At 39.6% G+C, this 27278-nt stretch overlaps 1 protein-coding gene across 2 annotated transcripts in view; it reads left to right on the forward strand.

Moving 5' to 3' along the window:
- TENM1 (teneurin transmembrane protein 1) overlaps positions 1 to 27278 on the forward strand; it is a 348410-nt gene that overhangs the window by 194679 nt on the left and 126453 nt on the right. For both annotated transcript variants that reach the window (XM_055727477.1, XM_055727478.1), the window contains exons 6-11: positions 9479 to 9631; positions 14873 to 15072; positions 16446 to 16656; positions 20029 to 20130; positions 21181 to 21375; positions 24848 to 25048. In XM_055727477.1, coding sequence (XP_055583452.1) covers positions 9479 to 9631; positions 14873 to 15072; positions 16446 to 16656; positions 20029 to 20130; positions 21181 to 21375; positions 24848 to 25048 — 1062 coding nt within the window. The remainder of the gene's footprint in view (positions 1 to 9478; positions 9632 to 14872; positions 15073 to 16445; positions 16657 to 20028; positions 20131 to 21180; positions 21376 to 24847; positions 25049 to 27278) is intronic.

Consider the following 27278-nt stretch of genomic DNA (forward strand, 5'->3'; position numbering starts at 1 on the left):
CAGATCTGATCATTTCTGGTGTATGATAATTTGAAAGCACCTGAGGATCTAGTAAGCTACATTAATTGCAGATTTACATAACAGCTGGTGAGCATATGCCCTCAGTTAGGACTGGCTGTATAATTTTTGCAGCCTCATCTGTTTGCTACAGATATATATCCCACCCACACCATTTAGATTTTATCTGGATGAAGCACTGCCTGTATCATCCCTGCTTAGATTCCAGTCTGCCACCAAAGTTTTTTCAACTTTCTAGAGATATACTGCTACATGTCATCAGCCTGAGAAGGCTCCAAGTGCTCCATGTCACTATGGATTAAAAAGCTCTATATGAATTTCCTGTAGATATGTCTGTGTTTATCTTTACCTGGTAACGAGAGAGTGTAACAAGATTTTTCAGTTGGGCAGAACTAGGTAAAATGAAGATGTCTTTGTATTTTATAAATTATTAGTATTTCTAGTTATGTTTTCTATAGCAAAATACAAATCTCTGATCCAGGAATTCTAGTTCAGAACATTTTCCAGGATGCCATTATTTGCTCATGTTTGCCCCAGAAATTTTTCAGTTGCATAAGCTTTCCTACAGATTCAGGTAGTATTAGTTAGCTTATTCCACATTAATATTCATGCTGCTCATTTCTGGTTGGTTAAATATTTAAATAAGTTCATGGGTTGTTCTTATGAGTCAGGTACTTTAGTTCTTTCACTTTTGTTGGGTGTGAATAATAGCATATAAACTATTTTCAAAGTTCGCTTGCTCTGTAAGGTTTCATATTTGCATATCTTTTCACATCAAAAATTTAAGCATTCATGTTTTAAATAAGAGTAGTTGAATATACAAAACCAGACTGTATGTAACACACTGAAAGTGAAATTTCTCTCCCCCGAGTATTTTTTTTCAATTTGCGCACCATGATTCAGGTCCCTCTATTCCTGCTCCAGGCAGGTTTTCTTCAAGTCAGAGGCCATTATGGCTGAGCAAGGCCTACATACTTGGGTCCAAATTGCAAAACAAAACTTGTTTTAATTTCAGGAACAGACTTCACCTGGGATCAGCCTAGTGGCTGTTACTGGAAGAATAAGGGAGACTTCATAAAGGCAAAATTATTTTCATCCTTGTATATAGTCTGCATTAACTTATAATGAGCTGCAATTTTAGGCCAAATGAGCGTAGATCAAAATTTAACATCAAGCTTTCTCTTCCCCTTATCTAATAACTTAAATATGCTTTCTTAAATATCTTTTACTGCCATTTGATGCATGAGGTACATGGTACTGTTAAAAATAGGCCCAAATCTCAGCCTCAGTTGGGAACATTCCCAAAGTCTTGGAAACCCAAAGCTTATTCCAGATCAAAAATTTACAAGTGGCTCTTATATTTGTAATGAACTGAGACCTGTGCCAGGGTGCTATAAGCTGTGATTTCTTTTCAACCAAAAGTTAAAGTACCAAAATGTTTTTGTTCTTTTATTTTTCAGTCTTTCCCTATTGTCAGTGAGGCTCAATAGAGAAGCTTTTACTTGAGAACACCTACTTCTTTCCTGTTTGCTCTCCTTTGAGCTACTAGTAGTCATTTAAAAATAATCTTTCTCCGTGTTTCCACTTGCGACCTAAAATCACCATGTTTATTATTTGGTCCTTTCTGAAATAAATTTGTCTATTACATGGACGGTAATTTTGGGACCCTGTAAATGGTTGTGTAACAGCTGATCTATTGAAAATCTTTAGTCATAATATTTAGTTTATCAAGTGAAACATCTTTTCACTTCAACACGAGCAATTTCTGTGTATGGGTTCTAAAGTCATAGTAGTTACTCCAAAAAAACCCCTCACTTTACAATGTGGGGGTTTGGTCTCCACGCTGTAAATGCTGAATAAAGGCATATATACTTTTCTTTTTCTTCTGTAGTTTCATATATGTTGAGTACTGTAATGCGTTCCTGGCAACCTGGGGCACAGTTGCTTGAATTTTCCCATAAAAAGGGCAGGAAAGTAGGTGAGCAGCTGGGATGCCCAGCAGCGAGGTGATGCTGCATGTCACCACGGTGGCAAGGTGATGCTGCGTGTCACCAGGGCACCAACGGCTTCACCAGCGGTTCCGAGAGCCTGGCCACGGCTGCAGGAAGTGGGCAGAGTGAAAGTGCTGGTGGAGTGAGAGCCTGACCAGGGAAAACAAGTTATCTGCTCACAAAATAGCAACGTGAAATGGGCAAAAGTTGCCTGCTAGCACTCTCTGTGTCTGGAGGGCAGACAGACTCTGTGTGTTTTAAAGATTTATGCAAATGAATGTGGAAATCTAAAAAAAAAAAAAAAATAATAATCTTGAGGGAAGATTACTGAAAACCAGTTACCTTTTAAGTTTTTATATTTTTGATTGTAAAAGAGAAATGCATAAGTCCCTGGGTATGTGTTCCTGTATTTTCTCTGGCATGAGGTGTTTAAAGGACTGAGCTGGCTCCACGTCACCAGTCTAGGTGCAGATATTTACAGAGGTGGCCCCTTGCAAAGGGAAAGTATGGGAAAGAAAACTGAAATTTCTATAGTACTTTTTAGTTTGCTTTATCTGGTAAGTAAGATGGGGACTAGCAGACACTGTGTACATAGTAATGTCCAAAGGCTATAACATAGATTCTGGATTATCATATATGACAAGAACATACCTATTTGATTCAGTGCAGTCGATAGTTGTTGCTCTCTGTTCATCTATTGGTCTGTGTTGCTATAAAGATTATAAAATAGAATCCTAGAATAGTATAGTAAATATTCTCTTTTTTTTAATCTCATTGTAATAAAAACCTAAGAAGCCATCAGCAACTAAAGAACTTTGACCAACATTTCAAAGCAAGGCAAATACAAGAGGCAGAATAAGAAATACAATGGGTTTTCTTTATAATTTTTCAGAACCACACCTTTTTCTTTATGTACAATACAATGTTTGATGTGGCTGCTCATCTAGTCAGTTATTTTTAGCCCATTAGTAAGTAGCATTTTTCTTCCATGATACCTTACCATTTTATCAGCAGCTGATTTGGACTTGCAAATCACTGGTCCTATTGATCAAAGATGCTGAACTCCTACGATTCCTATTGATTTCAGCAGGAGATGCAAATGTTCAGTGCCTCTGAAAATTGCATCCTATGTTCTTAGATTTAACCATCCCTGACTACAAAATGACTGTTTTATATACAAATGAATTCTCAAGTGTGAATATGAAGTTGTCCCTATTCTTCATGATATTATCACTATTTATGAGTATGCACTGGAGATGGGTGTTGGGTCTTAAATTATATTTATATGGAGGGTGAGGAAATTAAAACCTCTCTGCTGTCTGCCATTGTGACCTGTCATTTTGCACTGTGTATGAGGTAGGGGAGTGATGGTTTCAACACTGGGAAAGGCCAGGCCAAATTTTAAGGACGTATGTATCTCAGTGCCTAGATTTATAACGGTTGCGTAGCTTTATGTGATATAAAGGAATAGGAAAAACGGAAATCCCTAACTCTGAGAACTAGAAATGATGCAGAGGACATTCAAGGGGAAAATATGCTGATTTTACACAGAAGAATGTCATGGTATAGTAAACATTGCTAAAGGTTTCAGGTGTGCATAAAAGCTGTGATGCAGATGTGCAACTCTGACATGTTGTTGAACCCCTTAGTGGGATAGCTCTCACTGAGACAGGTACACCAGGGTTTCACAGCTGGAAATCGCCGTGTCTGCTCTCTCTGAGCCTGGGTCTTACTGATGAACTTGAGAGAGTGTCACAAATCTTTAGATACGCAGAGGAGAAAGCCTGACAACATGGTATTGTTGTCTAAGATTAGGTTTTGTTTGTTCCTAAGTCTAACATATGACTCAGTAATGAAAAATGACACCAAGCTAGTCATTATACATCCCAGTAGGAGGATTGCAGGAGAGGAGGGAATATTTCTGTTCTCAGGTATAAAAATATGTTAGGTATAAAGAGAAGACTGCTTGAGAAAGAGAAAAATGCTTGAGAGTTAAGATGGCTGTAACAAATATATGGAAAAATCTGTATTTCATGAAAGGCCACATATGGTCCAAAATAACTTAGCACTTCAACATGGATTTTAAAACGATTCTTAAGACTGAATCAAATATTAACAGTCCCAAATTTTCAAATTTGGTTAGAGCTGAGTGGCATAGCATTTTATTTACAAAATGAGCTTACAAAAGAACACCTCTTCTGTAGGTGAGGGCCAGAACTCTGATTCTGACACCTATTTGTGTTCATGTATTTTCACATTGCTTCACCTGTACTGGAACTGAGGCACAGATGCACCCATGGCTTCATGCCACAGTGAAATCCAGTTTTAAAAGCAGAACCTGCTAGCAGTTACAGAAAAAAAATAATTTTCTGGCATTTGGTCAGGTCAAGTGCAGAAACAATAGTCAGCTGCTGGTATACATTCTGTTACAGCTCTTCTAAAGTCTGGGCTTTGGGAGGATGGTCAACTGAGAGTTTGTAAAATAACTAGAAACAGCAGAGAAAGCTAAACAAAAGCCTTTAGTGGAGGTCAGCAATTTGGAGAGTTCGCATTTGTAGGATTTTTGTCCTCTGAAGTTCGTCTTGCAGGCTGATAAATACTTATTGCACAGGACTTTTTTTGACATCTTCTGACTACTGAGAGACTCTTTGGCACTGGAGCCAAGCCTCTTATTCATATTCTGCCAAACATGTAGCACAGGAGTTGACAAGCTGTGCTTACACAGAAGGTAGATAAGAATAAATTAAATTAGATCATTGGCTTCGTAGCAGATGGTGGGTTAATCCAGTTTACAAAATGAGTTCTGAAAAAAATGTTTATATATTTGTGAATACATACTCGAGTATGTTGCAGAATTGCGGGGACTGAGTTAGTTTATCTGAAAGTGTCAGTTTGTTTTATTTAAAGGTTGAACAAAGTAAGCAATCTGGCCTTATACTTACAAAGATATAGGCCTTTATCTTTTTTTGCAATAAATCTGTTTTGTACCTAAAAACTATTTTTTGTCTAAGCAGCATAGTAAATTAGTGGGGGAAAGCTCTGCACTATGGGTAGGATCTTCTGTATTTGAGAGAGAAGTCGTTTAAAGTTACTCTGAGCAGCTCCGCTGCAGCTGGCCAGGGCAGGGTGTCTGAGGGAGAACCTTAGTTTCACCATAATCCTGTGGCATCCTCCAGTCTCTTTAGCTCCACTGACTACAGACTCCTCCAGATTTCACATCTGCAATAGCATCTATAATGTATGTTGTTAAAAAAAACAAACAAAAGTGTATGTCCATTTTTGTGTTGCAGTTTTATCAGAAACTTGGAATTAAACAGGGCTATCTAATAAAATATAAATGAAATACAGGTATGGTGGCATACATCATATTAACTCTATCTCCAAACATTATGTAAAGAGGGTCAAATTTTGCCTTCAGATATATTTTTGTGCCTCCGGATCACCTTTGTGAAAGCAATGTACAGCTCTGCTCATGGCAGAATGCCACTGGCAAATAGCACAAGGCAAACTAATAACGTAATGATAGAGGGGGGAACGTAGCAGGCGTTCAAACAAGCCAAGAAAGAATATCTTTTCAGATGAGCTCTGCAGTAGGATGGAATAAGCAAGGAAACAGAGAAATGAAGGTGGAAGTTCCAGGCTGCCAGGTGAAGGAGCGCGGTTGCTACCAGCGGGGAGGGTATCGGCGCTCAGTTGTCAGCCGAGAGGTTCAGTTAGGCCCAGAGGAGGGGTGGTATGGGCTGATGCTCCTGGTGACTCACCACAGCCCCTCCTAACTTAAACTTGGCGATTTCATCTCCACTTGCCTGCTAGTCTCTGGCTTTTGCTTGAAACCGTAGCAGTTCACCAATGACCTTACGCACCCTAGTAGTAGCTGAGGTATTGTAGGTGCTGCAAAATGCAGGGTAACTAGTTGCAGAATTTTTCTGGAATGCCGGGTAGGCAGAGCCAAAGCAAATTTTGCCTTTTCTGTAGTACATGTGTAGTCATCAGGCCTCAAAGGCTGTTTTTTGTGTTCGGTGGGAGCGTGAGCTACATCCAATAATGCATCTTTAGTCATTCGTAATGGTGGGGTTTGGGACTGTTTGTTAGTCAGCAGCCAACCCTCAGGAGGACTGCAGTCAAGGTCTTTTTGTGTCAACATCAGTGTGGAAGGCTGACCTTTGAGGAAAGGGCAGAGACCTTCATCAGAAAGTGAATCCCCCCGCTTTTTACCCAGCCCAGTCCTAAACTGGACAGAGTATTGGTGTCATCTTCCACTTGGTCTGTGGAGTAGGGTCTTATCCCTGGGCCCTACACGTCGGAAATACAGCTGAGAATCTTAAAAATGGATGTGTGCTGTGGGAAATGACATTGTGGTTTGCTGCTGAGTGCCACAGCATGTTCTGTGCCCTTTTGTCTGAAAGGGGAAGAGCAAAAGCCAGAAATCCACTAGAAAAATCAAAGAATGAGTGACTAAAAGTTCCTTCGAGCTTTTTAATTCATTCAGTACATGCCTACTGATTTCTAAAGAGATGTGAGAGAGAGAGATTTGAAAGTTTTATTTACTCTTACTTGGTGAAGTATCTGTATATTTAAAACATGACATACATGTGTTGTGGGAAACACGAGCTTTGTAGCAATTATGTATACCCTAGGTAAAAGAAAAGTATCACAGAAAATGAAGAGGCAAGATAAGGCTCCTTTTCTGCTAAATAAACATTTATTATTCCCTTTAATTCTGAAAAATTACAGGGAATAATAATTCTGAAAAAGAATTTGTGGCTTTCCTGGTGTATGTGGTCTGGTTATTACCAGTGATACCTGGATTTCTGAAGGTAATTTCTTAAGACCTATAGCTAATGTAATGAGAAGCAGGTTGATTTTTGGATTGCCGGATGACCAGGTTTCTGCAGTGATAGAAGTCATTCATTTTAACTCAAGTAGACCTTATTTTCAGAGCAGTGTATTTGGTTGGGTTCAAACACTCAAGTCTTGCACATTGTTTAACATTAAGCTGCTCTACCGGTACCCTGTGTCATCTCCCATGGACTAGAAGGCCAAGGCTGGCAGAGACCCTCATCTCTACAGTGCAGTTGGTGTTTGTCAGGGAGGAAACTGACTGTCAAACACACATACAAATAGTTTTGCTAGCTTGCCAAGCTTTGGCACGAACTATAAAAACAGCAGCACTTCCCCAGCCTGAAGGAAGGCAAAACAAACAAACTGTTGGAATTGGTGCGGATGGATGGCAAAAGGCAAAGTGTGTGTAATCTGGAAAAGACATATAGTAAGGAAAAAGGTGCATTACATATTCACTCCTTGCTTTGTGATGTACCCTCTGCAGCACATGAAAATGCCATCTTAGGAAATGAATAATAGCAACAATGGAAATAGCATAAGAAAGCTATATTCATTATATTCATGATTCTATAATCACTAAAAGCTTATTGATGTGTGCAGTTACATTTTGCTTCTAGTGTTGATCTGTCTCAAGTGCTGATATAATTATTTGCATTAGTATAAATGAAGTGTACATTCATTAGTTATCAACCCCATTGAACTTTGTTCCTTTTTGATCTTTTTAACTCTTTAAATAATAATAACGTTGAGAAGCTCAAGCCAGGAGCAAGAGCTGCCTGCTCTAGAGATGTCAAGGCATGTTGATTTTTGTTGTACCTTATGTACGTTGAAGTAATCTGCCTTGCATTAATAAGCTCAAAGATCAGAGCTTAGGTCTGTGTGATCTGACTGCGAGAGCCTTTTCAAAGTATTAGCATGGTCCCTTGATGACTGAATATGAATCTGTAGAATCCGTAGATAGTCGGTAGAATATGAAGCAATCCAGGCAAGTCTCTGGCTGGAGATCTCACCACTAACACCAGAGTAAGTGTCCAGTATCTATTCTGGGGAGTGGGAATTTGCTGGCCAGTGGTGTGTCTCCAGAGCCCAGACCTGATGGTGAAGCATTGCTTTGAGAATTCAGTATATTTGGCTCTCTCCATCCAAAGCCGATATAAAAAAATACAAATGTGTCACAAATACTGTCACCTCACCTCACTACTTTGATAGAAACGCTCTCATTTGCTTGATTTGGGTCATGCATCTGCAGCTGGGTGATCCAGGAGTGCACAGATCTGGAATTTGTGATTGTAGATTGGCAGCTTTGCATTCCTGTGGTAGTTTTGGCAAGCCCGTGCCAGGAGCCCATTCGAGGGATGGGGTTTTGCTTTATAATTTGACTTTTCAGCCTGCAAGGGAGGCTTGTGAGCAAACACAGAGAAAATGAATCATAGAATCTAGTGTCCTGTTTGTATTGAGATTTTTTCCTTAAAGTATGTGCAAGCGCAAAAGAAAGCGATGTCCTTTCTAAATGCAGGATGCATTCTAGATCACACTGACTTCTCCTGAGAGTCTCTGAGGTTCCTACACAATTCAGGAAGAGCAAGTATATTGCCTTTTGGGCTCCCACTGTGGGCAGATCCTACTCAGTGCAAATTGCTGCGTGTGGCTTAAAGAGGCTGATACTCAGGTTTTGCTCTTTATGTGACAATTGCAGCTCCTCTGTGGGGGGTATCCGCAGTCCGTACTTTAGTGGGTCATCAGTCCTCCCTGCTGAGTTACTTCAGTGCTAAGGTTACCTCTTCTCTGGAAGAATTTGCCCTCCTCAGTAAGACCTAGGTAATTGTCTGGAATGGCTGCAGTACTGTCGTATTATGCTTAAAATAAGATCCTCTGTTGCTGTCTTGCTCCTACCACCCTTCAAATCCAGAACAACAGCAAGGAACGCAAAAAAGGTGAATGGCTGTGGGGGCCAAGGGGGTTAGGCAGCTCCCACGTATGGTAATAAGGATGGTTTGTAACTTCATGAAAGGATTAATTTAGATTTCCCAGTGCATATGTAAATAACTATTTTTCTGTTAATATGTTTTGTAGTACAATTGCATATATTTTAGATCTAGAGCAAGTTTTTTGTCTGCAGTGTAATTCTACAGTAAATCTATGGTGTCAGTGTTTTTCCTAACGTTTAACCTAAATGAAAAGGTTTGGGAATGCGGTGGGCAGAGTTTTATTTAGAACTAGATTGGAAAGGTGAGAACTTTTGCTTGGTATCAGTGCTTTAATCCACAAACTGAGCTCTTTGACAGTTGAAAGCTGAGGGACAATGTTGATGTAGCATTAGGATCTGTCACACAATATTGAGTTAATTCAACTGTTATCCTTTTAATTGCAAATATTTCCATTAACTGCTGTAGAAATTCATCACTCTGACCTGGCTGAACTCCAAAAGAAAGTGTGGAAACTAATTAAACATTGAGTTTTAAGGTAAAATAGTAAATTGCTCATTAGACCCCTTGAAATTCTGATTTATTACTAACAGAATGAAGCAATACTTCACTTTGCAGAAACTGGGTCATAGCATTCTTTCTTAGTCTGACTGAAGGTGCTGTAGCTTAGACATCAATTAATTGGTCTTCATTTTTTTGCAGCAGTACACTTGTTTGGTTTAACCTGGCAACTACAGCCTGTTGAAGGGCAGCTATACGAAAATGGAGTTAGCAAAGGAAATAAAGGAACAGAATCCACGGATACTACTTACTCACCTATCGGGGGAAAAGTTTCTGATAAGATGGAGAAAAAAGGTATGTGTGAATGAGGAGACAGACAGATTACGAATGTTTAAAAATTGCTACTGCTCCAATTCTGTATTTGCTACAGTTTGACGTTATTTTGAGTTCAGGTTCTATCTCCTCTAGTATAATTTTAAAATAGGTATGAAAAGTCCATAGCCAGATTGTTTCCTATAGCAGAACTCTCACTGAAATTAGCAACCGACTCAAGCCATTAGGAAGGTAATGTTCAATGGCAAAATAATCACCCTTCTTTTGTGAGAGAAGAGAGATTAGGGCATTTGACTTCTGTTTTAAGACAGGGGAGGTGAGATCGTCTTCGCCTTGTTCCCGTGTGTGCAAAGGGCCCGATGCTGTGCCTGTCTTGCACACCCAAGTCAGTCTTAGGCAAGGGGAAACCCTTTGTGGCCACAGGTCAGAATATACAGAGGGGTAGAAATCTTAATGCTTTTAAAGGTGTCCAGTTCTTGATGGTGTAAGCTAAAATACAGCATCCTGCCGCATCCCGGCTTAACTGGCTGCAGTAAGGCAGCTTGCAGGAATCTCCTGAGTTTTTCCCAGAAGGCTGGAGCCAGGCTGGTGGCTCCCTGCGGCTGGGGGGCAGCTCCCATCCCAGGCGGCTCCCTGCATCCCCATGCCCGCTGCAGGGACTGGCTCACGCACAGCCCAGATGCATCAGTTCACTGCAGCAGCAGAAAATGGCCTCTTTAAGAAATGCAAATAGTCTTCTGCCATGTAAGCAGCTGAACCAGTTCTTTTGAAGGGGCAAAGGAATGCCAGACCTGGCATGGGAGTGAGTGGACTGCGCAGCCAGGAGTGCGGAACAGAGCGCAGAATGTCTCTGGGATGCACAGCTGCTTTCTCTCCAGCCCTGTCATTTAATGTCATTAGGTCACCTACTCCAGTATTGGTTACAGGCTTTGGCCCATGCTTCCCGTTGACCACCACGGGGATGCTTTCTGACTGTAAGAAGCAGGTGGACCTCCATTCATTTTCATGATACTCAGGAAAAGGGAATAAATCAGATTAGACCAGAGAAAAGTGAATGGGAGTAGAATAGGAATGCTAGTCTTTCCAGCTGTTAGGAAGAGCGTAAAATTGTACTGAGAGCTCTGCAATGATAAAGATTTTCAGAGCTTCCACATTTTAGAGCAGAACAGTGGTCTGATTTTGTTTATGCCAGGCAAGATCTATGACTATAAATATGAGACAAGGTGGGACATTGTTGCCCTAGTCCCTCCAGAAGGAAGATTACATCTCACATCAATAGTCTTGCAAATCAATGTGGCACAACTGGATAGAGATCATATTAGATAAATAAGCAATAGAAATATATGTGAGGAGTCAATGATGTTGTTATCCATTATTTAGTCCCTTAGAATGGAGTGGTAGTGAATTGCAGTAAATGTTTTATACACTTTTGTATTTTTGTCCTGGTGCACCATGGAAAATATCTCAAATAGGTCTTCTCCACTGCATTAAATCATTTTGTCAATATATTACAGATTTAATAATAGCTCTTCCAAAGCATTTTGCTTCCAAAGGAGGATGTGCAGGGAAAACATAAAAAAAAAATATCTTAAAAATAGATGCTTGAAAACAAAGAAAAGAGTATGTGAGTCAATAGAGATTCAGTGCAGTAGGGAAAAAACCAAACCACACCTGCCTTGCCCCAGGCGATCCTAGCATCTTCTGTAGCTACATAATTGCCCCCCAACACTGAAGCACAGAGGGCTGGGATAGCAGAGCCACTTCACTAAGGGTTTATCCAGCAGTCTCAGAGGTCAGTCGTGAATATAGCTAGACTGTTGTCCCTCTTTTCCCCTTTCACCTTCTGGGGGTAAGCTGTAATCCAGAGTGTATGCTAACAAGGAGTACACACTGGGGAAAACATAAGAAAAATCATGTGGACTTTGTACCAGGCATCAGCACATGCATAGTCTGGCTACAGCTAATTTTTGCTGGTTTTATTTCTTTCCATCACGTTTAGTGTATATCAGTAATTTTATTCCCAGTGCTCATAACAAATTCTCTGTGTAGATGTGCTGGGAAGAAGGATTTGGGAATGGGCAGCTAACTCGTTTCACTACAGAAGGAAACCACAGGAGGTTGATACTCTGCCTGTAAACTTGAATCCTCTGGTGTGATTTCACAGGGATAAATCACTACTGTCAAGATTTTGAGACCTCCCATTTTCCCAACTCAATGCAGCAGCGCAGAATGCTTTTCCAGACTTTGACAGCATACATTTTAACTAATCTTTTAATGGAAATCAAGTTTGCAAACCAGCAAGTCAGATTTCTTTAAGAAGTCACTTTGTAACACACTGACCCACGGCTATGAGTTAACATTTTAATATGTAGTAATGTGATTAAAAACTGAGACATCCTATTGATGCTAGTATTTACCAGGGGAGTACAAGGAGATTGATTGTTACAGGATCAGTAATAATCAGCATATGGGTACATTCTTGTGAAGATAATTGGCACCACGCTGTTCAGAGTTTTACTTTCTTGAAGCCAATAGAAACCTGTGATTAGGAATCTATCTTCTGTTTTAGACTTGCAAGGAAAGTGTGCTTAGAAAGAATAGGGAAGAATCAATACTATTTGGCAAGATTGGGAGCCATACAAGGAGTTGAACATAGATAATTAAATGATACTTTATCATAAGCAACACGTTGTTATAAGAAAGATGTTTTTAGCACAAGAGCAGAACGTGTATTGCAGCACTGCAATTTTAAAATCTTCTATCAGACTTTTTCAAGAAAGAGCAAGGGAGTATACAAGGATAGTCTGTGTATGATAGCATTATCTTCAGATGCCTTTTTTGTACAGCCAAATACCTGTTTGGTTCAATTAAGCTTGGAAACAGAGCTGAATTCTTTTTCTATAAAGAAGGCACAGTGGCTCAGTCAATATGAAACATGCACTTCAGACACAGCTCTTACAGCAGCCTTTTCATGCTATGTGGTTGTCTGAAAAAGTAGGGTTTGAAAGGTAGAGGTGCTGCAACTGCATACTTTCAGTAGGTGGTAGGTAATTATATATATATATATATTCATGTTACCATTGCAGACAGCAGCATGCACTTCTTTGCTGTGTAAGGAGATAAAAATAAATCTGGTTAAAAATAAATCTCTTTTTTTTTTAAAGCTTGCATAAAATTATTACTAAAGCAAAGGTATTTTCCTCCAAGTGTGGAAAAACTCAGACATACGTTATTTTGAGCCTAGCAACACTAACGTGCTATTCAGCATAATTTGATAACATCAATTAGTGAAAATACTCCCTGACTAAAGACATAATACTTTTTATTTTCAACAAAGAAACAGGCCTTCTCACTTCAACAAACTAAGAAGCAGTTACTGTATTTTAAAGGACCTTGAACACCGACCAATAATGCCATTAACTTCAAAAATGATACTGTATCCTTGACTTTTTACTTAGTGCTCTACCGTCTTGTAATTGAATCACATTAATTACCGTGTGTCAATATCACCAAAAAGTTCCTTTGTGTTTTACTTAACCCAGGGTAATTGCTTGCAAAGAATCATTAAGATTTAATATCTCTGGAGTACTGGAAATAGGGGAAAATGTTTTTAAATGTACATCAGCCAAGTAGGATCTTGTGTGGGTCGGGGTGGGAAGGGATCCACTTTCATTGCACAACATAGGAAGTTTAATTCTCTTTTCAAAACTCAATATCAAGATTTTTTCCATCAAGCAAATTAGACAGAAGTAGTTTCACCTTGAACATTGTAAAAGCAGCAATTTGGAAATACTTTAACTCGCAAACCAAGTAACAGGTGTATTTTTAGAGTATTAGATTACACGTTCTGTGCTTTAAAAATAGACGCTTTTATATGATAAGGTGTTAAAAGTCAGCTCCTAGTTCTTGCTGTAGGTTTGGTGACACAAAGCAGCTATAAACCTGGAAGACCCAGTACCCTGAGAATTGCTTCTGCCTTGTAAATTAAATCTCTATTCATTAAGAATGCTAAGTACTTCCTACGCTAGTTAAAGCCTATGTAAGATCCCACTGAGGATCTTTGTTATTAATACATTCAGGAAGAAGCTGGCCCTAGCTTTGCTATGCTGTTTTCATTTCCAGTGGCAATTTACAAAATTTCATGTACATTATGTTGCATTAGATATTTATATGCATTATTGTAAAAAAGGCTCCAGTCACTTTGCTCCTTGTTGTCCTTCACTGTGATACCGGAATGAAATGAAACATAAACAGATACGGCTGCTGAATGCAGTCTTCGTCTCTTGGCTCTTCCTCCGATGCAGCACACTATCCTGCTTTTTTTCCAGTGGAGAGAAAGTGTGGAAATGCGAGTCAGAGTTTTAAAAAGCCTACAGTGGAATTAGCCTAGATGGTAGCAGGACTGGGTCTGCGATCTGCAGCATGTCACGATGCTGATCACAGACAGGCATTAAAATACACAAAGATGGTGACATAAGCCAGCAAAGCAAGCCAGCTCCAATTTAGTTTGGCAAAGTCTTCCTTATGCATTCCATTTCCCTTTCTATTTCAGCTCTCTCATACCCATGTGTGAAGTTACATACTGTAGATGTCTGCAAATTTATTGTTAGGCGTTATGGAATTATGCCAGTTTTCTCTTCAGATTGCCTGTCCCTATCCTCATGCCCCTGTTACGCTTTCATGCAGAAAGACCAAGCCAAAACAGATGTTCTTTATTTCTCCAGGACTAGATTACCACTACCATAATACAATCATTAGAAATGGTGATTAACCGAAATCTAGGCTTTGGACATGTGCTCCGACCTACCAGGTCTGATGGATTTTCAGTCCTCACTGGCGTCCATTCGTGTAGCTTATGCAGTGCCCGTTGGGCAGGAGGCTGAGCTGCGTGCCAGAGGAAGATCTCCCGCTGCCCTCTCTCTGTGCATTCTCGGTTGAATGGGTTTTCTTTGCATAGCTGATAGGTAAAGACCGTGGTTTACGCAGCAGTACTTCTACCTTTTTGTATTCAGTAAAATGTTCCAAGATTTCCAGGGCAAAAATGCTCTGTGATGCCTGTTATTGCAAATATTGCATGCAGGTTTGTTTGTGTTTTTCAACTTGTTGAGTAAAAAATGCAGTGGTTTCAGTGAAATGCCCTCTGTTTAGAGGTTATTTTCAATATATTCTGATGTATCTGAGACACATTTATACCTCATGACCTATTATCTTCACCCACCAGGAATACACAACTGATTGTTTTGTTTGTTTCTGGAAAATCAGTGTTTCAGAAGGGACGGGCCATAGACACAGGAGAAGTTGAGATTGGAGCTCAAGTTATGCAGACGATCCCCCCTGGTTTATTCTGGCGCTTTCAGATTACCATACATCACCCCATGTACCTGAAATTCAACATTTCACTGGCAAAGGATTCTCTGCTGGGAATTTATGGCAGAAGAAACATTCCACCAACGCACACTCAGGTAATTAGAAATCATACTGATTGTGTCACGCTGGCGTTTTCAAACAGCAGTGGACACGAATGTTCACAGTAACCTTTCTAGTTAGGCGGCAGGGGTGGACTGGCTGTAACCACAAAAAGCAGGCTGTTTATCCCTTCCCTTTAGCGAGGTGTAGCTGTACCCCCAAACCACGCTGTCCCAGAGGAAGGGACAGTGTCACCCCAGAAGGGTCAGCAGTTGTGACCGCTGAGAGGTGCCTGTCCAGGCGGCTGGACAGGTGGGGACTGTGCTGCTGCGTAGCTCCAGCATCTTCTTTGCAGAGGACAGTGGGATGAAATAGCGCAGATCATTTGAAAAATGTATTTATATTTTTATGACTTCATCAAAACAAACAGATCACACAGTCAGTATAAAGAATTAGAAGAAAAAAAAACCCAAACAGCCATTTCTGGTTTCTAATATGAGAGTTATTTCTGGTTACTCCTAGGGATTTTGCAGGAGAAAACCTAGCTAGGCAGTAAGAATGTGCAATATTGCTGGTCACAGTCAACCTCTTTGTTGTTGTTTTTTAAGGCTTAATATATTTGGCATATGAAGCTGTCATTTCTATGGATAATAGATTTTTCAGCTTTCTTATAACAGGATGACCCTCCATAGAGTTTAATAAACTTATATACAGAATCATGGAAAGATTTTTTAGAAGGGACCTCTGGAGATCATCTAGTCGCATCTCAAAAATTATTTATGAGAGTTTTGACCTTAGAAATATGTGCTTTTAGCTGTCATTGACTTTAATTGAAGCTGAGTCTTCAGTTGAGCTGAAGCAAAACTTTGCTGAAAACCAGAATGCCTAGAAAAACCTAGAGAAACATACACGGTTCATGAACAAGGATTCATAGAAAGGTTTAAGTTTCTGGTGCTTTGAGTTTAACTGCCCTTAAAGTTGTTAACATCAACTTAGTTAAGTATTAAGAACTTCCATGTAAAAAAAAGATACTCACTTGCATTAATAAAATTAAACATAAATAAAAAGTGTATTTAGGTTTTGATACACAATACTGATACTAAGGGACAAGCATTTAAAAATCTGGTATAGAACAATAGGTTCTTTAATCTGTTCTTGGCACTTGAGATGAGTCATTGTGTAGCGTAGGCACTACAGCTTGGCAATTTTGGAATTATTCCCATTAAGGAGATGTAGTTTGTGAAGTAAATCTGCTGTATTTAGTGCAGCAAGTCTGAATTTACCCCTATTCACACTGGTGAATACTTAGTCAGTCAGGCAATTCCTCATAAGATTGCAACTGTTTCTTCCTCTTTGAATGAGACATGCAGAGTAGATTCATAAAAATTTGCTTGCTAGGTGGTTAATTTTGGCTCATTTGTTATTTCAGTTTGATTTTGTAAAACTGATGGATGGAAAACAGTTAATTAAACAGGAACCAAAAAACTCAGAAGAGCCTCAGCAAGCTCCCAGGAATCTGATCTTAACATCACTGCAAGAGACAGGTTTCATTGAGTATATGGATCAAGGAGCTTGGCATATGGCATTCTACAATGATGGAAAGAAAGTGGAGCAAGTGTTTGTACTAACTACAGCGATTGGTAAGAACAATTACAATAAAATTGTTATTCTGGTTATTCCATCGGAAAGCTCTGTTCAGAAAGAAATTATTGACCTTGATTCCAGCTTCTCTTAAGCATTCTCTTAAACATGTTTTATTTCAGCTTGGTTTAATTAACCTCAGTGGACCAACTTCATGTTTATGCCAATATTAGACAAATAGCAATATTTGTGTATTAAAGATGGATGCTATCAAATTAATTAAGTGTGAAGTTTGCATGTGCATTAACATTTTTATACGATAGCTTAAATGCTCGAGTAATTTCTGTTGTTATCTTGCTCAAAGTAGGAGATTATGTCTGCCCTCTCTGTTTACATGGGAATCATAAATCCTACAAAAATTATCCAGGCTTGAAGTTCTTATTTCCAGTATTCTACTCGGTTAGAAAATCTGAAAGGCAGCTTTTGTGGATTGATTTGTGACTGTTGTTTGATGTGTGGTGTTGTTTTATACAGTTATTTGAATGCACCATTTTGTTTGGAACGCAGAAGGCAAATACAGGAGACAGTGTCCTGGTGGCATCAGATCCCTACTGCCTTTTAAAAACATATAGACAGACGTGTTTGCAACTCTAGGTGTTGTTAGTGAGCGGCGCTTACACTTAAGGTTTCTTTGGAATTTAAATTTAGGTAAAGTGTTGTATTTATGACAGTCTCTCTTTGCTGCAAGACTTTAACCACTATGCCCTTTAGTTAACCTGTTCTGCCATATGTTTAGCAAGATGTCTTTACTAGTAATGGACATGCCATCTGCTCTTCAGAACAATTGGATGCTATTTTTACTTGGTGGTAAACACCTTGCAGAGCAGGACGATATGACTCAAATACCAAGATTCTGAGGGACTTGCAGGAAAATAATTTAAAAGTTGAAATAGTATTGTAAGGACTGGTTTTGGTGTAAAGTTCATATTTGCTCTGTTCAGAAAAGTGCATCTTTTACAAGCAAGAAAAAAATGTCATTATTCAATGCCATATGAGAAAATAATATTAAAGCAATTTCTGAAGCATCTTCGCTGATGCTCTATGAAAAGCATAAGACCTGGCCAAACGCCAGTCCAGATCAGAATCCAAAGACCTGCCCCCTTGTTTATTTCTACTATAAGACAGCACTGTTTATGTGGGAGAGTTTAACCAATATTTCATTGTTAAGTAGCATGCCTTCTCGAGGGGAAAAAAAAAAAAATGCTGCGGTTTGATTCTTGTTATATTTACTGAAAAAGAAGCTGCCCGTCCCTTCTCTGGTCCATAAGCAGACCAGGCTGGGTCTTACAGAGGGGAGCAGTGAAAGCCACACAGCACAGGCAGGAATCTTATACTTAATCTCAGAAATAGCCACAAGAAGACATTTTGGGAGGAAAAGAGGGTTTATGTTGCAAGAATCTACGCTGATGCATTTGAAATTAGTATTAGCTATTGTGCTTCCACAACTTGTGTATCATCATCTTAAGCTTTTTTTTGCATAACGGTTCTTGGTTGTTTCTTGGGGGGGGTCCACCAAAAAAACCCAAAAAAGCACCACCTTGAGCCATACTTCTTACCCCAGACTGGGCTGGAGTCTTATTTGACATCTCTGACGACAAAGGAATCAACCCGGACCACAGATTGAAACCCTTGGAGTAGAGCAAGAGCTCGGATGCACCTCAGCTGTACGCTGCTGTTGGCTGTGTGAAGCAGTCATGCCCTCCTCATAAGACAGTATTTCAACTTGCTCAGTGTTAGTTATGTACAAAATTGATTTTGCTGACACCTTAGCTAAAGCTCCCATCAGACTTTCCCTTGAGGGGGGTAATTTGCATGCAAAACCTGGCGTGCCTCAGGTATTTGATTAGAATGAATAAAGGCCAACCCCAACTGGACATCGCATCAAGGGGAGGTAACTTTTCAAATCATTAATTCTTCGTTTCAGATCAATGTAGGGATCATTTACCTTGTGATTCTGGAAAACTGACAAGACAGGCAAGTGTACACATAGAGCAAGAGAAGAGTTGATAATGAACAGTAATATATAAAAATTAATAACGAGCAGCATATCTGTGAAAAAAACTTACTTCTGAAAATGAGCTTTTTGACTTTCAAACAGACATCAGTGTATAGGTTGGGGATAGCTGATGAAAAGACACATGTCAAATGCCTGTTTTTTGGTATAAACTGATAGCCCAAAAGGAATGTTTTTAAATAACAGTAGGAGTTTTCAAGAGGAACCAATCCTTATCTGTCCAAGTGCCCATAAGTAAGATCAAAATAAACTTATTTCAGTTGTTCGTATTAGTTGTAGGATGCCCTGATAATCCATCTTTTGAGAAGTTAAGTTTGAGTAAAATATGTCAGATTTGATTAGATTAAATATTCCAATACTATGCCCTTTCTTGAGAAACATTTTTCCTCCCAAATCATTTGCCATGGACAGATACACTTCAAAAGGATTTGGATTTTCTTCTTTTCCCCCCCCAACTGTCATTATTTTGTGGGAGAGGAGCCGTGTTTCCCATCTTCCTAGAGCCAGAGGTACCTCCCCATGTCTATTAGTGAACGTGCCCACAAAACAGCCTCGGTTCCCGCTATTCCGTAGCCCCTCTCCTGTCCTGCACAGCACCTGGTGGGCTGCAGAGACCCTCAGCCCTAGAGCCGGCCTGACCAGGACCTGCTCCGTGGGGGAGCATCTTAGCCTTGGATTTGCTTCATATTCTTTACGTCAAACAGCTAACCCATTTGCAGATATGAGCTTGTCCCCAGATGTGTGAAGTTAAATGGCTTACTATCCAAAGCTGTGTGATAAAACACGAGCAAGTTTAAGATCAGAATTGAAAGTGATTTTTTTTTTTCTTCAAATCTAGTTCTTAGTCCTTTATTGCATTGAGTTTTATCAGTTAAAAAAGACTATTTTTTTCTTTTTCCATCTGATTGTATAGAAGTGAAAATCCTACCTTCTTCCAAGGACTTCAATTCACACAGTTCAAGTGAATGCCATAGAAGGCAATTTACTCTATAAACAGGTTTCAAACAAATTACTTCAGCAATAAAAGTGTTTAAGGTGGACATTTTTCAGCAAATACTCTGGTTCTTGTAGTGCTTTTAATGGTGGTAAATTTTACATGAACACTTACTTTAAAAGCTTTTTAGTGTAATATAAATGATGCACCTGTTATCTCAAAGCTGTCAAGACAAAATCTAATATTTGTAAGCTGCTTGAACAGGAATTTTGTTTTATGCTCCCTATGAATGAAAATGGACCTTTTACTGCTTCTGCACCTTTTTGTATGTTGAGATGTGTCCTGCAGAGTGAAGTGAAGATGCCATTCATTTCACATTCAACTGATTTGTATTTTTCTTTCTGCAAAACTCTGAATAAACAGAAATCCTGGATGACTGCTCTACTAATTGCAATGGGAATGGAGAATGTATCTCGGGGCACTGCCACTGTTTCCCGGGATTCCTTGGTCCTGATTGTGCAAAAGGTAATCTCATACTAACTGACCCACGGTGCATGACAGAGATCATCATTATGCTGTGTGACTGTTGGGCTTGCAAAGATTGGAAGTGATTAAAGGAGATTAAATTCCTTTTTCCAGCCAGATGGCAGCTACAGTACAAGCACACACGTAGGAAATTTCTATCAACCACTTCTCTCTCCCTGACTTTCAGAGTTAATAGATTCCTCCATCTCTTTTCGCATCCACTCCATGATTATAAAATGTATTTTTTAGTAAGTGTCTTAGCTTAGCAGAATGTTTTCTGTATTTGAAAGTGACAGGCAGTTTCACTTTGGAGAAAACTCTGTAAGTCCGTCAAATGCTTTTGTGGTCTTAACTTGAATAGAGTGTAGAAAAGAAACCTAAAGCAGCTTAGAGGCTGCTTTCCATTATTGGGGCAAAAAACATGCTAAAAAGATTGTAAGTGAGCTTATTTCTGATTTAGATATTTCTGTTGGTATTATCCGTCATCTGCTGCCTGTGGTGTCTGGAAGTTCTCATAGTTTTCCAGTGTTGCCTCAGATTTAGGATTGACTTTATGTTTTAAGAGCTTGATTGGCTCAGAAATGGATAGGGGATTGTAACAGTAAGCTTCCACATCGCTCATTTACGTGCATGTCAGTAACAGCTGAGACTTCAGGAATGTTAAGTCAGCTTAGAAGAAAGAAGAAAAGGGCAGTATCGTGCTTCAGTTCACAGGGAAGAAATATTCATCTTACTGAAATCGTACGAAGGCATCACTGCAAATGTACTGCAGAGGCCAATCAAGGGGAGGGAATTCTTTTTATCTTCTAAGAAGCCCCATTTCAGGTCAAAATTAAAGGTGTACTAGGGAATGAGACTGAGGAGATGAGGACATCGTATTACTGCTGCACTGCCCTAGTTGGAAGGTTTCAGCCTGTGACAACCCGCGAATCAAACGGAGGAGGTGGGGGGCTGGAGTTGGATAAGCCATTTTACAGAACAAGAAATGCTATAAATGTTAATCTATGTAAGTATGTAAATACATTAAAAAGGTCAATCTGCCCTCTTCAGATTCCTGTCCGGTGCTGTGCAGTGGAAATGGAGAATATGAGAAAGGTCACTGTGTGTGTCGAAATGGGTGGAAAGGACCAGAGTGTGATGTTCCAGAAGAACAGTGTATTGATCCAACCTGCTTTGGCCACGGTACTTGTATCATGGGCGTCTGCATCTGTGTCCCTGGATACAAAGGAGAGATTTGTGAGGAAGGTTTGTGAAGTTTTCCTCTCTATAGTTGGGGGGTTTGATTTTTGTCTTTAATCTCCAAACCTTTTTTAAGGTAGTTAAGAACTCACATAGACCTGAGCAGCTGACTGAAGCAGTACTGTTTTGCCCAAAAGCACCTTTACTGTCTCGTAGAGAGTAATGTTAAGGTAGAAAATTATCAAAGGTAAAGGCACTCGGGACTCAGTGACAGTCATGGAAGCTGATCACACCATTTCCAAGATTCACATTTTTATTCTAAAAGAATAAAATTATTTAACATTGTGTGATAAGGCTATATAATAATTGCAGCATGGGCAGTCCTCTGAAATACTCAGTTTCTCCTTTGGTTGAGGAGAGCTCTACTTCTCGGAGGATTTCTGTTCCTTCCCTCCACTGAATCTCAGTAGCAAGAACAGAGCTGGGTGGGAGTTTTTGCCTTTCACCAAGCGATGTATTTTCAATTCTCCAAAAGTTTCCTGGAAAACATCCCAGGAAAAAGGATTCCTTTTTTTTTTCTTTTTTTTTTTTATGAAAGTTGTGAGACCATCTTGATCTGTTTGTCCCCCTGTTTCTTCTCTCAGGCTCCACATATTTTTTCAGGAAGGGTGGCTGGCAGCCCCAGTTCTTGCTGCCAGGAGCCTCGGTCCCTCAGCACACACTGTCAGACAGCCCGGGCAGGCTTTTTTACTTGGCCAAAAGCTGAGGGTAAGGCAGTCAGAAGATCATTTAAACAAAATATGATGTGGTAGTTCTCCAAGGCGATCAGAAGATTGTAATCTGCTTTTCCCTTTCTTCATTCTCTTACATCTTAGATTTTTTCTGCGAAGAACATACTGACAATATAAAGCCAAAGGAGCAGGAAACAGTCTGTTTACCAGAACATACTTTGTATTTCTGTTGTCATTTGTCAATTTTACTGTGAGCCTGTGCTGAGGGTGCTAAACCAGCATCCTTTAGGGCTTGGCTACTAGAAAGTGGGGAATCCTGACAAGTAACTGTACTTATGCTCATCGTAGTACCAACGTGTCTCTGCCCGCATCTATAGAAAGAAGCAGGGTTTTTTAAGTTTGCCTCTTAGCATTTCTGAGATAGCTCATCAGCTTTAACTTTCTCCCTCTGTGCATAGCCTCGGAAAGCAGAACCCTCCTTCATGCTTGCCCTGATTTGGTGATGTTTCACTAGTCCCCTTAGCCTGAAGCTAGTGACAGCATACTTTGCACTTCCCGCTATATAGATTTTAGGTAATTGTTTTGAGTAGCACACGGAGGAGGTTCTTTATGTGGCTTGAATTCTCTAGTCAGAAAAATATCCAGGATGGATTTGATGGATTTGACATACCTGGTACAGTTTTTAAAGGGAGGATCAAGAGAATGCTGCTGACACACTCAGTTGCTGGTAGTTTCAGAAATGGACAAAAAAAAAAAAAACCCAAGAAAACCCAAATGGGAAAAAGCAAATAATGCACAGATTTACCCACTGAGGCCACAATGCTGAACAAGCCTGTAGCTGGTGAGCGGCTGCCTGTGGTCTTGGGTTGCTTTGTTTCTTGCCACAACGTGATCATGCAAAACGGCTGAAAAAACCCCAAACAATTAAGATAAATGTACTCAAACAGCTGTTGAAACTAAGAGTGTTGAAACATTGGATTTTTAAAGTTTAAGATAAATGTACTCAAACGGCTGTTGAAACTAAGAGTGTTGAAACATTGGATTTTTAAAGTAAGGGGCGTATTTAAATTTTAAAAAAGGTGGCATTATATAGAAATAGAGTGGATGAAACAAACCTGCACAACCAAGTACAGTGGGGTTTTATTGTAACAGTGTGTGTGTGTGACATGACTGTTCAGTTTACTGTATTGTACAGAGTAACTTCTGCAGCACTGGAAGCAATTCTGCCAGGAATTCAGATTACATTATTGTATGTAAATATGAGTTTAATATTGTAGCCGTATTGTTAAAATAGCAGACGTAGTAACAGATGCACTATCCAGGGAACACTAGTAGCTACATGTATTCATTGCTGTGGGGGAGTCCTTTGAATTTGTCATCAGATTATCATTACTAAAGTGGGTGATCCTTTTTAAACTGTTTATGGAGTCACTCAGTTTTAAAAGACTGGCAGAATAAAGAGCTGTTTCAGGATCGAGAGAAAATTGCTGAATGTTTTTGTCCTGCACTTAGCAAGGTATGTATTGTCCAGAAACACTGATTCCTCACTTTTGGAATTACATTGTGCTGTGCACCAGCCTGGAAGGCTGAAAAAGATACAACATAAATCTTGAAATAAGATCTTAAATTGGTGGCATAGCAGCTCAAAAGATAAAGCATCACTTCTTTATTCTTAGGTCAAAAGGTCCTATAAACTGGAGGCCGTTTATCTCCACGTCTGAAATATTTAGTCTTCCCTTACTGAAGCAGAGAGCATCTCCTCATCCCTGTAGCACAGATCTGTTTGTTACATTTACAGTGTAATTATTAGAGCAGTGCTTGGGCAGATACTTGAAAAATACATGCAAGAACTTTCCAAGTGCCTCTTTAACATTAGTCTGAAGCATGATCTAACATGAATGAGCTTTTGGCTAATTGTTTCCTATGTTCAGACCCCCCAAATCCTTTCCAGCTCCGCAGGCTTCCTGCAGCCTCCAGAGAAGGCAGGCTGTGTTCTGCTTAAATCTGTCTTCTTAAAAAAATGCTGGGGGCTTATGAAAGAATATGCTGATTATATAGGACTAACTAGCTGATTTAAATTCTTCTACAGAGCTCCTGAATTTTTCACTAGAAATAGTTTAATCCAAATTGAGAACAAATTTAGCTCTTTGTCTGTTTGCAAATTGTTCATCACTACATTATGACTTTTATGAATCTGTTCATTATCTGCAATTGCCCAGCACATACTTTTTATGAGTGTATGAGATTATTTTTTTTTTACAGCAAGCATTCAGTCAGATATTCACTGCTTGGGGTTAGTGGGTGGCCATTTTTTTTTCTATCAGATTTTCAGCTGTAGAGATAACTTTCCACAGGAAGATGAAAGAGTAAGTCTTTCTTTCCCCAGATGTAAATAAAAACACAGAGCGCAAATACCCAAATGGAAACACAATGCACAATTGTACAAGTAATTATTAATTGCTCCGGTTCTTTCCTAGCCCTGCTACTGGAGCACAGACTTCATGGACTTGGACCAATAGATCTATCTTGAGAATCTGCATTTTAAAAATAAGACAATATCCTTGACGAGCAGAATGCTGTGACCTCTAACAGTCTGCGTGCTTGCTTCTTGTGTTGGTTTGGGCTTATACTTTTACACAGCTGTTAGCATATTCTGTTTTTTCCTTGCCTTTGTTAACATTGTTTCAGTTTGGATGCTTTTTGTGCAAATAGCCAATTAATCTGAATGCCTGATGTTGTATTTCGGTAGGAAACCACTAAAAAAGTGTAAGTTTTATGCTCTAACTTGTACATTCCCTGCTTTCCAGAGGACTGCTTGGATCCGATGTGCTCTGGCCACGGAGTGTGTGTTCAAGGGGAATGTCACTGCTCCACGGGCTGGGGTGGCGTGAACTGTGAGACATCACTCCCCGTGTGCCAGGAGCAGTGCTCAGGGCACGGGACTTTCCTCCTGGACACGGGGCTCTGCAGCTGTGAACCGCAGTGGACAGGTTCAGACTGTTCAACAGGTAGGCTGGAGATTTTTTCAATAATGCCTATGTTTTCTGTTTGAGTCATGAAAGAAAGTAGTTTCTGTTACTGGGCTGGTATGAATTTAGAAAAACAAGATAGGGATGAACCAGGGATGCTGTGGCATGGCACTTAATGGGCTTGTCAGCAGCTGGCTTTCTGTTGACAAGGATAGAAAGGCTTTTTCTCTGTGACAAGTATGTTTACTGCCTACTGGCGTGACAGCAAGAGCAGTAGTCCTGCAAGAGCGCAAGTGCCTCCTGGCATGGATTGGAGTTAAGCATGACTCTCGCCTGAGATGTTGAGCACTTATCAGGCTCATGCAAGGAGGGAATCTTGCAACTCTGAGAGAAACCGGGTGGATATAAAAAAAGTAACAGTCTCAATGCAGTTGACTGATGAGTAAGAAGGCTTTGTCAAAAAAATCTTTAAACAAAAACGACCATCCATGCTGGGATAAAAACTCTTTTCTTTCTTAGAGGACCATCAAGGTTTGAACCCATTGAATTTGATTAAGAGTTGAAATGGATTTCCTATGTGCTTTGTACATTTACGTTTCCTTTTCTTGAAATGAATGCACTGTGGACATTTTACTCTGTAATGGAGCATGTCATTACCAATGTACGTTCTACTATTTTTTTCCCCATAAAGCTCACACAACCGGAATCTCAGATGATACGTAGCACATCCCAGTACAGAATAGGTGCAAGTGACAGATTTGCTGAATACTCTGGAATGCAACCAGTGGTCCAAGTCACCAATTTTTTCTTAGAAATCATCATTCAAAAGAACACTTGGAACAGTATATATTTCCATTCAAATCTTTATATGATTAAGGTCTTTAAGTTGGGTCTCTTGAAATGTCCTTCCCCATGATAACTTTTTAAGCAACAAAATATCGACCTGCTAATAGTTTTCAGTGTTTGTTAAAACATCCTGCATTCATTCTACACTCTAGAATTAATGCATGGAATTTCAGTCTGTCACTGCCAGATGCAGTACTTGCTTTGATAAGAATTGACTTTTTATTGACTTTCAGCAAAAATCCAGCTGCCTTCATTTTTATTATGTAATTTTTAATGTGTTAACAATATTCCTTGAAGCTTAGTAACGTACTTCCGTTAATGAAGCAATTAATTAGGAAAGGTGCTAGCTATGTAGTAATTTTTTACTCACAAAACATGCAAACTAACTCTGTTCTAATACAATGTTATTGTAGCTCAAAAAGATATGTTAATCTCCAATAGGTCTGTTGTGTCACCTGCATGGGGCAATTAGATATTAAGTAAGAGAACAAAGGGCTAATAAATAACTGCAGTGAAGGGGCTTTTATCTTGTGTGCTGGGATCATAGTTTTCATGTTTGTCTTGCCTCCAAAGCTGTTTAGATCAATTTTTAGAAGGAAGATAACTTTTTTTCTTACTTCATCAACCAGCAGGGAAAATACCTCTCTTCATCCCTACTGTCTTCTGAGTAGTCAGAGGATGCTTTTACAACCATGAACAGGCGTCTCTCTCTATAGCTAGATACTTCAGATCTCTCCTTGCAAATATATCTTTCTTCAGAGGTGTTAAACTAGATTCAGGATTGTTTTGGCAATGCAATGAGTGTTAGACTGAAGTATAGATGTTCATTTGCACTTGAGACTCTTTCCGTAGGATCGGTGATTGCTGTGCATGCTGGAAGTAAAGCCTGAATTTAGTGAGGAAGGAAAACATCAGTTACTAAGTAAGAAAACATAATGTGAGTAATAAGGTCAGAATAAACGAGCTGTCATATGTGAATGGAAAAAATCATGAGATTCTGTGCAATGGAGAGGATGAAAAGGGTAAACCACAGACTGCTCGTCCAGAATTAGACAAGGAAAACTTTGCAACTGATAGACGAGCAGTCTCTCAGCCTGTCTCAAACCCTTGCACTTTCCCGCCATCTCTGTACTGCATCACTGTCAGCACAGTGAAAATTTGCCTTTCTGTATCACCTTGAACACTACAGACTCCTGTCCTGATGATTACTGCATTCCCCAGCAAATTCAAAATGCTTTCAAAATAAAAGGATAAATCATTTGAAGTTTTACGGTTTTCCTAGAGAGAAAATAATATGTCTTGCTCTGCTTTATGAAGGAGAAATAGCAAAGGCTCCAGAATATTTTTGAGTACAGTATCCTGGATACACTGTCACCCGCCTGAAGAAGAATGAGCCATCTCTATACCTTCCCCTACCTGCCCT

Source organism: Falco cherrug, chromosome 15 (genome assembly GCF_023634085.1).
Source record: "Falco cherrug isolate bFalChe1 chromosome 15, bFalChe1.pri, whole genome shotgun sequence".
NCBI classification, from domain to species: domain Eukaryota; kingdom Metazoa; phylum Chordata; class Aves; order Falconiformes; family Falconidae; genus Falco; species Falco cherrug.